General features: G+C 40.1%; 1 protein-coding gene across 8 annotated transcripts in view; it reads right to left on the bottom strand.

Moving 5' to 3' along the window:
• The window catches only part of Dgki (diacylglycerol kinase iota), a 445,999-nt gene that overhangs the window by 75,898 nt on the left and 353,805 nt on the right, over window positions 1-16,296 (bottom strand). For all 8 annotated transcript variants that reach the window (XM_040728459.1, XM_040728462.1, XM_040728460.1 and 5 more), the window contains 2 exons: window positions 15,245-15,289; window positions 1,541-1,610 (listed from right to left, as the gene is read on the bottom strand). In XM_040728459.1, coding sequence (XP_040584393.1) covers window positions 1,541-1,610; window positions 15,245-15,289 — 115 coding nt within the window. The remainder of the gene's footprint in view (window positions 1-1,540; window positions 1,611-15,244; window positions 15,290-16,296) is intronic.

Here is a 16,296-nt window from a genome sequence, read left to right as displayed (position 1 = left end):
AAGCAACATAGTCCTGGTAGGATTTATTCTTCTCTGTTCTTCCAACTATGACTTCATTCTTAAAGTCAACAAAGAATTAACCATAAAATATTTTATTACATAAATGTATCATTTTGTGTGCTAATTTAAAAAGTTAAAAACAAGTGCTCAAAACAATGAAGAAGAAAGGTTTACAATAGAACTCTCATATAGCAAAACCAGTTCCATAGTTAAACTATTATCCATAATACAATTTTATCTAAACCTATATACAGAACATAATGACTTGCGTAAATGCTTTCTTGATTTCCTTAGATACATACTGCTTCCCTTTGATTCTGGGAGTCAGAAATGATTGTGTTTCCCACTGTGATGGATTAACAGGAATTGGAGGGAAGTCATCAGGCAGCTGAGCTAGGAACAGAAGCTTATATTCTGGTTGATCTAGATTTGGTAGATATAAAGAGCCCTTCTGGACAACCAATTCATATCCATTCAGCCGCCTTATCCTCTAAGATGGACACTGATGGGGCAAGTCCTTCTGTGTATATGTTTGATTGGTATAAATAAGGCACTGTTGGCCAATAGGGAAGCAAGATAGGTGGGACTAGGAGTCCAGGAGGATTCTTGGAAATGTAGTGAAGAGAGTGGGTACCATGTGATCCTGGGGAAGAAAGGATGGGTCAGGATGCTGTCCTCAGAAAGATAAGTCCTTATAGAAATATATATTAGTAGTTATGGGTGAATAATTAAGTCAGAGCTAGACATTAAGAAACCATAGCAAACGGCCAAAAGCTTCATAATTAATATAGCATCCTGTGTGTTCATTTGGGACTGACATGGCACTGGGACCAGGCTGGCAGGAAGAATGCATGTTACAGGACACACTAATAAACAAAAGGACATTATTGAGGAAACTATGTCTCCTTAAAGACAATAGAAATTTCAGTTAGCTATATTGGATAATAGAAGGAATGTATAGAGATGAAGATGTATTGCAGTACAGATAATTAGGTGGAAAATTGAAATTCAGCAACATCTAGGAAAGTGAAAAATTCATGAGACAGCAAGTGGACTCAGTAAACAATCGCATCGTAACTAACACCATTATGCATGCCATAGATCACATTCAGGAGGAATGTTACAGATGCAAGCGAAACTCTTTTCCCGCCAATGTATGTACTATACTGAAGTGACAGCCTTACAACTAATATGAATTTCCAAGGCATGGAAGTAATTCAGAAATTAATAGCCATTTGACTACAGGCTGTAGTTTCTGGCCCACACTAATCTGAGGTAGGCACTCAAGATGGTTCAGAAAAAGATAAAGGAAACTGATAAAGGGGCAATGTCAGTTTAAACAATATGATGCTGTGGTGCTTTGAGGGAAATGACTTCAGGAAAGGTCCACTAACATCAGCAAGTCTACGTCATTAAAATGCAATGCTAATCACAGCAAGGCTTTGTGAACAAACTTTGAGAAGAGCTGCCGTGTCAGCCACATTGTGTCTGTCCTGCTACCTCCCCAGCCCAGTCCCAGACAGATTCCCCAAACACTCACCATCCAGGAAGCACCAGCGAGGGGACAGCCTCTGAGCTGAGAGCGCCCTGGGGAAGGGGGTTTCTTGGTCCTAGAAAGAGACACACAAGTTCTCATGGCTCCATTTGCTTGACAACAGGGATTTCCCTCCCTACACTTCCTCCCACAACACATACTGGGAATAAGCAAACACTACAGCATAAATGATTCCCCCCCACAAACGTTCCAGGAGAGAGTCCACGGTTGCATCCAAGTTTGAGAAAGGACCTACGCAGCGGTTCCCTTCAGATGGAGAATGTGCGTTACTTTCTTGCCCTTTGTGAAGTGGAGAAGCTACCCACAACTTAGGTTTCCTTCTCTACATCAGCAAAAGGGATGAACACAGATAAAAATGGGTAAGGTTTGAACTTTCTTCACCAGTCAGACAGAACTTACAGCATGTAAGAGACACAGGGCTCCAGGGGACTTGGGGAGCAGGTACTACACAAAAGAAACCCCAGTTAATGTTGAGTCTGTCTCTTCCCTAAGCCCTGCCCACCCAAGATTGCAGGATGACTGTCCTTTGGGAAACTCATCTGTCCCCCACTGACCCTCTAACAATGTGTATCTCTACCTTAGCATTCTCTAGGCCTCTCACTTCAATGATAGTCAGTGCTTAATCTTCCTTGACCCTAAGGCCATCTGATATAAATGCATTCTTTCCTCTAGTTTGAGATTAAAATATTTCTCCAAAACTAAGCATCTTGTAGTCACCTCTATCTTCCCAAGAAACTTCCTTTCTGTAACATATTAAAATCCACCCTGCCACTCTCAAACACAAATCATTCTCTTTGCAACAGCTTCCTCTGTCTAAAAGCAAATGTCCTTCAAGTGACCCCACTTTATCTTCTGATGATTTTCTTAGTCATCCCCTTCTTTGCCCTGCCAAACTCCTGAAACATGCGTCCTGTCCCTCTGCAGGGACATACCCAGGCACACATTTGGTCATCCTAGAAATCATCCTTCAGAAGCTTGCCAGAGAGTGCCAAGAGTACCCTAACCCCTTCCTGAGTTAACATTCTGAGTTAGCCATTAAGAAACCATAGCAAATTGAAATTTGCTATGGAGTCATTGAAAATTTTGCTTTTTAACTTTTTTGTATTTTTCAAAATTAAAAGAGAATTACATCATTTCTCCTTTTTTTCTCCCTCCAACTGTTGCCATGTAACCCCACCCTCTGCTCTCTCTTAAATCCATGGCCCCTGGCCTCTTTTTCTTTAACTAATAACACACATAATATGTTCAATGCATACAATGTTACTCGTAGGTACATAATTTCAGGGATGATCATTTGGGGGCTGATACCCAGAGTTGACCATTTCTTAGACTCTCAGCATTCCTTGGCTATCTGGAGTTCTTTGCCTAGGATTAAGGGGCCCCTCACCCATTAGCAAGTCTGTTGGTGATCCAGGCCTTGTTTACTTTTGTCAAAACGCTAAACTATACAGCCAAAGAGCACAATGGAGCCCGACGGGGAAGAGTGAGGATTGTCTCCTCATGCTTCCAAACCTGAACAAAAGAATAACCCTTCTGAAGAGGAGCTCACTATAAGGGTGCCTTACAGTTTATAACCACACATGACTTGGAGCCTTCTAACTGACTGAAGGTAAAAAGGAACTCATTGACAGAAATGGCCCAAGTAAGAGTGGCCAGGCCTCTGTGGGAAGAAGATACAGGGGCCTCGACTGTTACTGACGATTTAAAGTTTCAGTCCATGGAAGGCAGATGCGCTGAGACCAAGGTAGACTTGGCAATGGAGCAGACGGCCGGGTGCACACTGGTGAGAAAAGGGAGAGAAACGGACATGGCCCAGGAGAAATGACATGAGCCAAGCAGAGGCCACCCGGGCTTCCTCCTGAGTGAGGCTAGCCTGCTCCTGCCTCACTCAGTCTTCTGGCCAAGTAACCCAGGGGCAGCAAGCAGCACCAGTGGAAGCTCGTTAGAAATAGAGACCAAAGCTCTGCAGAAAGCTGCAGCGGGCCACACAATCTGCTTAACACGCAACTCAGATGAGCCCAGTGCATGACGAAGAACCATGCGTCTTAACAGGGCAAAAGAAAACCGTCTTACCCCCAGAAACCTTGTCTAGACAGCATGCTCTGTTCACAAAGATTGTATAAATCAAAGAACTGATAGAGGAATTACTGGCCTCCCTCTAGGCTCTCACAAAAATAAAAAATGTATCTTTATGCATCTGATTGCTAAAACCAGGAATGCAGATCTTGAGTTGGCTTTGTCACTTAGCTGGCTGAGCTAAATGAAATCTCGGCATTTGCTCAGTATCCATATTTATGAGAACTACGCTTAATGCTTTGAGTATTGTATTTTGACACATGATATTTGGATCTAAAGAAACTTACGGTCCTTAATATATTTTTATAAAATGTGTTATGCCACCAACACCTCGTAGGCTTTGGTAGAGAAAAAATATAGCTATATGCCAAGAACTCTGAAATGATTTGAAATGTTTGTTGGTAGCTGTGAAAAACTAATAAAGACATTAAACAAAGATAACTATTTCCTCAGAATTTCCAGGGTGCTTTCTGAATCTTAGTACTATTTTCTGTAAATAACACTCAACAGAAAGTGTATAGACAGACTTGACTTACCATTTTTAAACATAAGGATGCGCTCCCCCTTACACACACACTAAATACATGTAAGAATATTTGTAGCTGAGCGGTGGTGGATCACGCCTTTAATCCCAGCACTCAGGAGGCAGAGGCAGGCGGATCTCTGTGAGTTCGAGGCCAGCCTGGACCGACAGCCTCCAAAACAATACAGAGAAACCCTGTCTCGTAAAAACCAAAAAAAAAAAAAAAAGAATATTTGTGAAAAATTTGAGCTGATTTGGCAAACCCATGTGTACATGCATTTTCCGGGGGTGGGGGATGACTCTTCTTTCTACAGACTATCAGAGTAATCTGTGATTCCTGAAAGGCTAAAGCAATTCAAAATTTAAGTTTAAATAACCCAAGGTTTTGGTAACTGGAAAATCAACACAATATCCGGACCAGTAGAAATACCTTAAAATAGCCAAAGACTCAACAGCAGAGACTGCTGATTCAGAGATGCAGGTGATCCAGTCTAAGTTTGTGGCTATTGCCTAAGTGAAAAGTTGAGTCAGTCTCTGTCCTAGGAGGAGCCAATGGCCTCCTTGCTCACTCCCATCATGGTCCTTCCAATATATTTGTGTTTGGAGGCTTAAGTTCTATATACCATCACTAGGTTTTTAATTGCTTCTATTGACTTTATATGTGTGGGTGTTTTGCCTGCATGTATTTCTATGTACCCTGTGCATGCCTGGTGCCTGTAGAGACCAGAAGAGGCCATTAGATCCCCTGGAACTGAAATTACAATCAGTTGTGAGATGCTGTGTGGGCGCTGGGAATTGAACCTGGTGCTCTTACCATTGAGCCACCTCTCCAGTCCCCTTTATTGTCATGTTTTCAAAGGGGGACAGATTTAGACTGAACACAAAATAGCCTTAATAAACAAATTGAGTAGTACATCATTAATGACAATATAGAAATCTGTGTTAAAAAATCAGTTTTACTGAAAAGAAAATGAAATACTTGCTTGGTGAATGAAGATTTTGCTGCAATTTTGGAGGCTGTTAGAGAAACAAAGATAGGGATGCTGCCTTGAAACAGATTTGTATTCTCTCTAAGCAAGCTCATAAAAGGACAGCTATTAGCATAATGAGGTCTTATGCCACAGCCATTAGCATTCCAAAGAAGATATAATTGATATATTCTTAGAGATACACTGAAAGTAAACTACCTAATTTTGTTAAATGTACACGTGGAGGACAGGGAGAGAACTCAATAGATAAAATGCTTGCCTTGCATTTTATCGAGTTTAGGTCCCCAACTCCAGGGTAAAAGCTGGACATTGTAGTACATTCTTGTAACTCCAGCACTGAGGGGCAGAGAACATGCATTCTGGAGCTCACTAGCCAGACAATCTAGCTAAAACGGCAAGTTCTGAGTTCAGTGATACACCCTGCTTCAAAAATTAAGATGAATAAGTAAAAGAGGGAGACATCCTGTCATCATCCACTGGCCTACAAATATGACTACATAGGAATCATATCTACAGGCATGCACACACACATGCACACATTCATAATATACCATATATACACAGAAACATTTACAAATTTAAAAAGCTGTATAAATGTTATACAGTTTTATAACCATAAGTGCTAGTATAGCCAGGTGGTGGCGCACGCCTTTAATCCCAGCACTCAGGAGGCAGAGGCAGGCGAATCTCTGTGAGTTTGAGACCAGCCTGGTCTACAAGAGATAGTTCCAGGACAGCCTCCAAAACCACAGAGAAACCCTGCCTCGAAAAACCAAATAAATAAATAAATAAATAAGTGCTAGTATATGATGTCATTCTCAACACTTTGAAAATTGGGACAGGAGGTTCAGAAGTTCAAGGCTAGCCAGCCAGTGCCATATAGTGAGTTGAACCCAGCCTTGGCTACATGAGACCCTTGGTCAAGAAAGAAAGGCAAACAAACAAACAAAGCTATGAAATCTCAACAAAATTCTGTCCTTGATACATTGGGGCAACAAAAGATGAAACTTGCCTGGGATTATGTAAAAATGATGTTTCAATGCAGCAGACCAACAAAATAAAAAACATTTGTAGGAGATCAACCAACACCCTATAAACTGAAAAGAAGTAACAAAATGTATAGGGGCTGGGGCGACTTCGCATTAACCAAGAGAACAGGGTTAGTGCAAACTAACCTGGGTTGGTGGCTATACTAGTTACTGGCATTTATGTGAGTTGGATGACTGAGAAAAAAATATTTATGGTGAAGAACAGTGCTTTAGAAAGCTGTATGAAACCACCACTACTATCCTCATCACCATCACTGCAAAAGAGTTGATATTAAAAAAAAACATATTCCTGTTTCTGGGGTGTTTAAATGTCATAAGGGGATGAATTGGGAGAGAAAGGTAAGAGACTGTTTATGACCCAACTTCAGTTAAGCAGCCAGACTGCAGAAGTAGATGACTGGTCTCCAGAATGCCAGCTTTGAGGGTAGGGACAATCCCAACTCCACCAATAACCAGATGAGAGTATTTGTGGGGGGGTCTCTTAACTAGATTGTGTCTTAAATGCCTTGTTTGTACAATGGCCCTTGTAGCATTTATCCTGAGGTATTACTGAGAAACAAATGAAATGTGTAAAATGCTTAACTGTTGTCAGTTAATACAGCTAGTATGTACTTGCAAATGCCTGAGGCCAGCAATGTCAAGAGAGAAGAAATAAAATTAGGTCACTTTATGTCACCTAAGGTAAACTTTGGTCACATGCAGAGCTATGGGAGACTCTGGCTATGTTCCCAACCAGCTTCTGTGCATAGTGCAGCCTTGGCACACAGGTGTACCAGCACAGACAAACTCAGATGAAGGAAGACTCAAGGAAAAGCAAGATGTCTCTGAGTAGACACAAAGGAATAATGGCTTTAAAAATGACTGAAATTATGCTATTTGCTGGTTTGGATCTTGCAACGCTTGTCTTACTCAGCAACCCCATGGGTCTTTGTACATTATGAGAGCTATTCGCTTATTTCAAAAAATGGGGCATTAATCAACAAGGCAAATATCACCTATCACTGAAAGCAATGCTTTTCTGAACATTATCTACTGTTTCTCTTCCCTGTCATTCATAATTCTGCTTCCTGGATACTTATTTACATACACATATACACACACAAATCTCCTGTGTTAATGTGGTTAGCCAGTTGTTAATTATTACAGGGATTGGTTCTTAAATGTTTATTAATTAAATCAGCAAATTATAAGACATGTCATTCAGAGGCTATAAAGAGTGAAGCAACTCCAACAGGGTGACCTCTAACCTGCCTGATGCTCTCCTCATTCCCATCTAAATCTACTTTGGGAATTCTTGTGTATCTAATACACCAAGTTTCAATATTTTACAAAAGGAATGTAATTTTTATTATGGTTTTCAACTTATTTCCTGGCTATTGCTACAAAACCATAAATTTAGGGGGGAAGACTTTTAAGGCTACAACCAAAAGAATGGAGAGTCAGCAGAGGACATAGATTATGAGTGAAACAAAAGGCTTAGCTCACATTTTATAAAACCCTTCCCTTCCAAATATGAAGTGCATGGCTGAAGTTTCTGGTCTGAGGCAGCAGATTTCAAAGAGTTCTGGTGCAGATGGATGACTGAGTTGTGCCAAGAGATACCATCTTGAACCATCTGGTCCAGTCCAGTTCTACTGAGCTAACTGACAGGCTATCAAGGAGAACAGGCGGCAATTGACTCTTTCTCTCCTTGATTCCTCCTTTCTTCTCTTTGTCCTCCACCTACAGCTTCTGCACTGGATCATCTCTACTTTCTAGCACTGAAAGATGGACACAACAGCTATCTAGAGACTATCCAAAATTCTCTAGAGAATTTAAGAGCCTCATTAGAAACTAATCTCCTTTCTTTAATAGTGAGCCTCTCCTGTACCTTGCCACATATTATTTTCTGTTTAATTTTCCACAAACATGGATTTGCATATATATATATATCTTTTGATGGTTATAAATGAAATAAAATGGAGAATGGAGGCTACTCAGGGTTATTATTAGTTCGTGTAATGACTATTTTATAATGGGTAAATTATCTCTTAGCAATATGTGTTATTATCAAAATTCACAATTGAATCTTCAAGTTTCACAAAATCACCCTACCTGGATTTACTTATTCGCTCACAGATTGTATTTGGAAATATATGTAAATCTCATTAAATAGGTTGAATTTTCAGCCATAACCTTAGGCTCATGTGTAGGATACTCACTTTGTTATTCAAAAGGCTGCACAATCCAACCCCCACCTGCCTCTCCTGACATTCATACTGTCACTCTTTCTGAACCTCCATTTGGACCCACGATCTGGCCAGAAATGAAGAATCGCGGTTTGAAGAATTGAAATACGTCAAGAATTACTCTTTGGATAATTTAAGTAAACTACTTACAGATCTCCACTTAGCAGGTGATAGAGCCTATACTACTCTTATGCCTAAGAGGTTGTGATCTTAGGGGGTACTTTTTAGTTTCCCGGGGACTTAATGTATTTGAGGTTTTGAAGGGAGTTGGGAAATGTCACATCTGAAAGAGAGCTCTCTAGAAGGCTTAAGCAAAATCTGAAGACAAAGAAAATCTAGAAGGAGCCTGATGGATTTGAAGACCTCCCTTCTACCACTACCCAAAGCTTTGCCACAGATCCAGCCATTACTAACAGTCAACTTCCTTGCTTCTTGTCAGACAAATCACTTCTGGTAACTAAGGTCCTTCCCTCTCAAATTCTGCCGTCATTTTCCCCATGCATTTCTTACTCCATGGACCCTGACGCTTAAGAGTTCCATAGAATAGGATGATCAATGGACTCAAGGAGGAAATATTCCTGGAGGCAAGGAACTGCCCATGTTTATTGGAAGAGAGTTTTGTCCACTATACTTTCTGGGTACACATTATATTCTTAGGGCCTGTACCAACATGCCCAACTTTAACAAGCTTTTAACATGCAACCTGGTTATACATTCGTTCATCTTGACCTTTATCTTAATAGTTTTCACAAAACAATGTGACAACTGTTTATCATCTAAATGTTTACTCAGACAGGGTAAAAATATGTGATGAAAAGAAAATAATGGGCTAGAAGTTTATTCATTAGCAAGGCATAGCAGCAATGGCACACTATTAGGAAAAGTAGCACATATGACAAAAATAGTTGTGGAATAATATACATAGTGAATCCACAGGGCATGCAAATTCATTTTAACAATAAACTCACATATGCACATTTATGTATCCATCTAATGGGTTTAACTCTATATAGACATAGGGAAAGGTAAGGAAGGCATCACACCAACAAAGTGCTATCCTAAGGACTGCAAGAGGGTGGAAGCTAGAAGCTAAGCCCAATTCTTGCTGCGTGTGCATCTGTAAATGAGCAGAAGCAAAGATTATAAACTTTCGTAGACTGCACAACATGTATGGCTCACTTCAGAAAGCCCAGGGGATTATAAATGAACCTTGATGATATCAAAGACAAATAAATCTTGGAGGGGTAAAAAATGGAGCAAGATTGAGGGAAGCATGCTGCCAAGGACGAAGTTACAACCTAAGCCATGGTCCTAAAAGGTTCTTTATTGGATGTTCATACCAAATGATGACCTCATTGGAAGGAGTGCAATTCTTCTCTTCTAATTAGAAAAGATAATCAGAATATACATGAGTGACAGTGATGTTAGAAGAGGGCTAACACTCAATAAACTGCAATCTTGGCTTAATACAACTTTCATAATCAGCCCATTGTGGGCAATGCATTTCCATCAGGTAAATACCTCACCATGCCCTCACCAAGTGCCTGGAAGACAGGAATCCTGGATTTAGGGATATCCACTAATGCAATGTGGACAATTACTTCAGTTTAAAAAAAGAATGAAAGAAAGAAAGAGAGGGAAATAGAAAGAAAGAGAAAAAAGAAAGAAAGGAAGGAAGAAAGGAAGAAAGAAAGCAATTCTCTTACAAGGGGCTAGGTATTTGTTCTTAGGCAAGATTTAATGTCACAGAAATGCATGTGTGTTCATGTGTATCTGAAAGCCACCTAGAATTAATTAGGTATAATTAATATAGTTCTTCTATGAACTACTACTTGGCACGTATTTGCAAAAAGCTGCTCTTAATTTATATTCAATTATGCATAACTAATGCACACAGCATCTCTGTTATACACTCCAGTAGGTTATCCAATTAGGCAATATTCACGTAGCATTTAACTATACCTTCAAAGTGAATGAAATTCATCTTTCATAAAAACTGAACGGAAGTCATTTGAGCGAGGAACCACTGAGTCATCTAATAAGGTCCAGTTCATGATCACCTTTCTCTGAAATGTCTCTTACCCATCCACTCTTTACTCTCCATCATACATACATTCCCCTTTTATTTTTAAAAGCTATTTTAATTTTATACTTTGATTTAAAATTAACTCACAAAGTATCTGGTTTCTAGAAGACATTTTCATGCATATTTATTTTGGTTGATTCTCCTGGCTCCTTTCCCTGCATACCTCCCTATTTTCCTATTCCCCATTGTACCCTTTTGGCCTCAGGGCCCCTCCCTTCCCCTCTGATGTATTGTTTTCCCCACTCCCTTCCCTTAGAACTTCTCCTCACCCTAGTCCAACCCCCCCCCCATTTCTACTTTCCTGGCCTACTCCTGCCCAGGCAAACCTATTTGCAATTAAAAGCTAGGATGTACATATTTAGGAGAACAAACAGCACTTGTCTCTCTGAGTGTGGGTTACCTTACTTAATAGAATGTTTCCCAGTTCCATCTATTTTCCTGAAATGTTCAGTTTTCTTTTAGGTTGGTTGATTCTTAGACAAAGGAATCTCCCAAATAAATCCATTTTGCACTTACCATTGAATGCTACAATCACGAAAATTTCTCAGGTTAAACTGATAATATTCAAGGGTCCACGGGGCCTTCTTGGAGGAATGCTGAGACTTAGGGAATACACAAAAATGGTTTTTAAAACCCTAAGTACACTTGGCTTTCTTTGACATACCTGGCCATAATTATAGCTGTCTTATTCTTCCTGGCTGTATCTTCTCCCACTTCCTCTTTCTTTCTGCTCCTACTTTACTCACCTAGACTTCACACCTGCTACAGGGATTCTTGGGCCCAATACTACTGACATTTGAGGATAGGTAATACTTTGCTGTAGGAGACTTCCCTGCATTGCATCCATATATATCTAATAACGCCACTGGTTTCTGCTCAATAGATTCCAAGAAATATCTACAGGCAGGTATAAATGCCTTACATGAGGACCAAGAATCTTCCTTACTTAAGAAAAACAGCACTTCTTACAGTGCCATATACACAGGGTACATACACATGCATTCAGGCACTCATATATCGACATGAAAGGAAAACAAATAAACTTCAAAAGTTTCCTTCCTGAGCTCTGCCTTTCCCCTGCGTTAAAGTAAACTAATTCTAACTTGCAAGCTGGTTTCAGTTTACACCACAATAATCTACTCCCTCTTTACTTCATGACTTGTGATTCAAATGGACATTATTTCTTAAAGAGAGAGAGAGAGAGAGAGAGAGAGAGAGAGAGAGAGAGAGAGAGAGAGAGAGAGAGAGAGAGGGAGATTTTTCTAATGACAGATGGCCTCAGGAAACATTGTTTACCAAATAAAGTATAATTTATTTATAAATTCCAGTCTATTTGCCAGTCTGAAGAAGATATGAACCTGCGCACAGTCTATTTGGCAGTTAGAAATTACACCAGATGTCATTAGCGTGAAGGGGCTTTTTGTATTTTGGCATCAGAGATGTGTGTGCTGGAACTTTCAGCAGACTATAAACAGCCAGCACATTCTTGTATGACCCATGCTGCCTTGCTAGGATAAGGCAAGGTGTCATTTCTTAGCCCCCATGCTTTGCTGAGAGTTCACTGCAACGTCAGAAAAGGAAAACATGAAAGCAAGGAAACAGGGAAACATGTGAGTGGTGGGAGATGCCACGTGGCTCAGCAACAGGCCCTCTTGAGCACACGAACATCTTTAAGGGTTTGTTTTGCTTTGTTTGTTTTCCTGACTTAAAAAAAAAGTCAACAAAAATCCCAGCTAGCAATCAGTGGACTGACAAGAATCTGCCAAGTTTTTCTAACTCACTGATGTTTATTCATTCTCCCTCTTGTACATAACAAAGTTCATTGGAGAACATTTAAGACATTTTGCAGTCCTGTTTCCTAACGCTTATTCTCCTACATCACCAACGCCTACTTGAGACAGTCCAGAGATCCTGATGTCATAGTTTCTGGGTTAGGAAACAAAATTTAGTATTAAATATCCCATCGGATGGTTTTGTCATGTAGTACATAAAAAAGAGTTGCACCAATGTCCATGCATTTTATCTGCATTTGGAAAGATGCAGAGGTCAGTACATAGCTCAAGGGCACCTGACACTCTTCCCTGTTCCTTGCTCTCCCAAGCAGTATGTGCTTGGCTGTTAGAGGTAGCCTTCTCCTCACCCAGCACTCTGCTGCTAGGGTCAGTTTCCAAGGCTCTTTGTGACTGATCATCCTCCTCATTTGTGCTCTGCTGTGGCTGGTGAGGACATACAGAATGGCAGTGAGGCCTCTTCAGTATCCCAGCTCACCCCAGATGACCTCCTCCAACCCTGCAGTTGTAAGCACCACTCAATTGCTCAGGACTTCCCCACTTTCTTGATCTCCAAGCTTGGGATTGTGAGTGCACTTCACTATTCACATTTCCAACTTATTATTGCTCACCAAACCTCTTGGATTCTTACAGATTCATCAAGACCAGTGTGGTCGAAAGCAGAAATCTTTATTCAGCATCCTTCTAATGCATTCCTCCCCTGACAACCTCAGTAAAATGTGAAAGTTTATTTCCTGCAGCCTCTTGCCTCCAAATGCTCACCCTTGCTGTTTGGAAGACCCCTCTATGTGCTAGGATGATTGTAGAATATCCTCTCTCGGTGCATGTCTTTCTGTGTGTGTCTTTGTGTCTCATACACACAGATATACACTTACACACACACACACACACACACACACACACACACGGAGAAAATCATGCTGGGTTTCTTTATCACCCAAAAGTTCCTGATTACTCTCTGTTCCTTCATTTCAGCATGATAAGGGAAGGTTGGTGATGCTGTGATACTCATCCTTGATCATCATCCTTGTTAATCTCTATGATCAATGTACAAAAGCTTTTGATGTGACATTTATATCATAGCAATGCTGACAACAAAGTTTGAGTTGAAAGTAACTCATCTAAAAAGTACAAAAATACTCCAGAAAAAAACATTAATATTTTTCCATGTTACTACTGCTTAACAGTAAATGAGACAAATACCCATATTATATTTTACAGTGTTACTTATCTCCTAATCTATGTGGATACAAAATGGCATAAAGAAGTTATGGTTAAAAAAGACCCATGTTAACTACCCTTACATCAAAATGCCAATAGTCTATATGACAGGTTAATATATCACTACACGAGTTCCATAAAACTAGTTAGGGTTAGTGCTTAAAGTATTTTGGCAAAATTATAAAAGTTCAAATTTTCCAAAAGGAAAAAGTACAAGCCTTTGTTAAAAGAATAGATTTGCTTCAGTCTAATTCCTGATACGAACTGTTAACTACCAGCTCCAGTCTATAAAAGCTGATAAATTTTCCTTTAAAATGTTGATATAAAGCCTCCCAGAGTGATTCAGTGGTTCATTATCTCAGTGTCACCTTCAGTGACTTCCCCTTTCAATCATAGCCAGGTGTGACTGAATATTCTGGAATAGTAGAAGACACAGACAAAAATACCAAGGCCATCCCTGTCCTTTTGTGTACAGATAAAAGTGTTTCTTTGAATGAGTGTGTAGAGTAGATCTCAACAGAGAAAGACTGTTATTCAGGCCACAGTGTTCAAGGCCTTCTTTAAACATATAGCTGTTATTGTTTTTATAAATAGATTGGTGTACTAGGATTTTTTGAGTACATAAAAATAGACACTTAAACCCGAGCAAGCTAAATGAGGGCTTGCACAGCCATAGCCCTACATGACAATGGTGAGCAAAGGCCTGTGTGCACATGGCAGTCCCATAGATTATATTTCCTGGGGGCACTGATGCCATACTATCTTAGTTTGTGTAAGTACACACTTGGTAGCCACACAAGTAAACACATTTCTCATGGGGTGTCTTCATTGTGTGACCAAGTCAACATTAAAGTTCCCTGTCATACAGAGACATAAAATGATTCACAGAGAATTTACTTGGAGAAGTTTTGGGAAGCTACAACTCTCATACAACCCTCCTAGCATGGGAGAGCCAATAGTTTCTAAGAAAAGAGAGGTAGTCAGAGAGAATTGTAGGGTTACCTTGCAATCTGGGTGAAAACTGTACATTGAATCTATACCATGTCTGAGAAACTGGGTGTATAAAATGATGGGTAAGGAGTTGTGGGCAGCACAAGGTGGCCAGAGAGCAGGGAAGAGACTGCATTTTCAAAGTAGGCTGAGGACAACTAAGGACTCTCATGATAAGGCCAGACAAGAGCCCGAAAAGTGGCCTATCAGATGCATCCAGCAGACAAGCCTGGGGGCAGCCTGTTACATTAGAGAACTTCTGGTCAATGCTGTCTTCTCCTATTGGGGGAGAAGCCACCTGGGACCACCATAGTCTCTAGTCCAGGGGTGAAATTGTTAGAAAAGGGCAAATCCGAAAGATCAGCAGAAAATGGAGCATGAACCATAATTGACTGATATGTAAAACCCACCTTGATCTAGTGTTGTGCTTATGAGACCCAATGTGTACTTTCTCTGCTAAGCTAGCTTGAGTTGAGATTTCTAGTATGCGGAACTAAAAGCACTTCATTATTTAAATTATTTTCCTCAAATTATCTGAGAGACTGTCAATGGTCTAGATTTGTACTAGACTACAACAATACAAAATTAGCAAAACGCAGAATAGAGTAACAACTTCATGGGGCTCTTTAGGGATTAAGTCAATCAGAGGATCATATGTGAACTCAATTGCACATGCAGTGAAAGAGGGAATTGAACTGTTGGAAAAAAAGAAACAAGTAGAAGCAATTATGAGTTACCTGGTAATGAACTCTCTGTGACCCAGAAGAAACTGACTGCAAGTCCTAAAGGAAAAAAAAATGAGGGGAAAAATCCATACCTTACAGTTAACTTGGACACAGTCCCACCAACTGAACTCCCAATTTAATGTCACCATGCTTAACTGAAAGGTTTCTTGACTCATCAGGGTTGGCAAATGAAGTTCATGCCAGAAACAATAACAGCATACTAACTTGGACTAAGAGAAAATGAGTCATTTTTGTCTTACAACCTAGGGAGTTCATAGATTAGTGATGGCCATCTGATGATTTTATTATAATAAATGGGAATCTGATTTCATTTGTATCTAAACTCTATGGCTTAAGGAAAAATCTTCTTGGGCAACCTCACATGCCTAGAATGCATCTTGTACTAAATGTACATTACCACATACTTGCAAGATGCCTGGCAAACAGGAGTTTCCATAAACCTCAGTCAAGAAAAAGTAACCACTCCATGTGGTCATGGAGTGCAAGCTGATGGGCATGATAGGAAATGGGCTTTTGCTAGCAGATTATGAAGCCAGACTTGCCTTTATAAAGTCTGCTAAATAAGTTGTCACTACTATCACAAGCCTCAGGCTTCCTTGCTAACAAGGATGCTAATGTTGTGTACAGATGTCAGCAGCCCAGGGGACCTCTGTCCTCATACCTGCTTCCCAAAGGGCTTCTCGTCCAGCTCTGCATCCAAGTCACCTTTGAAATTTCTCTTTACTTACCAGTTTTCTTTTTTTCTCCTAAATCTATTTTTGTTGAATATGTGTGTGATAAGCATGCCAATGCTTGGTTAAGTTGATTTTCACCCAACTAGTCATGCATTTTGCCACTGTGAAGTAATATTGTCACTTAAGTGTTAATTTTTTTTAAATAAAAGGATGAAGCATCAGCTGTGAGTCACTTCTTAAAAAGATTTTATTTGTGGGGGGTGGCGAGCCAGTGCACTCGTAGAAACTAGAGAGGATATCAGATCTCTTGAATCTGAAGGCGTAGGTGGTTGGAAGAGGTACAGCAGGGATGCTGGGATCTGAACATAG

This window comes from Mesocricetus auratus, unplaced genomic scaffold (genome assembly GCF_017639785.1).
Source record: "Mesocricetus auratus isolate SY011 unplaced genomic scaffold, BCM_Maur_2.0 Super-Scaffold_100019, whole genome shotgun sequence".
In the NCBI taxonomy this organism is placed as follows: Eukaryota; Metazoa; Chordata; class Mammalia; order Rodentia; family Cricetidae; genus Mesocricetus; species Mesocricetus auratus.
The sequence above is the reverse complement of the archived record's forward strand: the minus strand, read 5'-3'. Positions and strand labels throughout refer to the sequence as shown.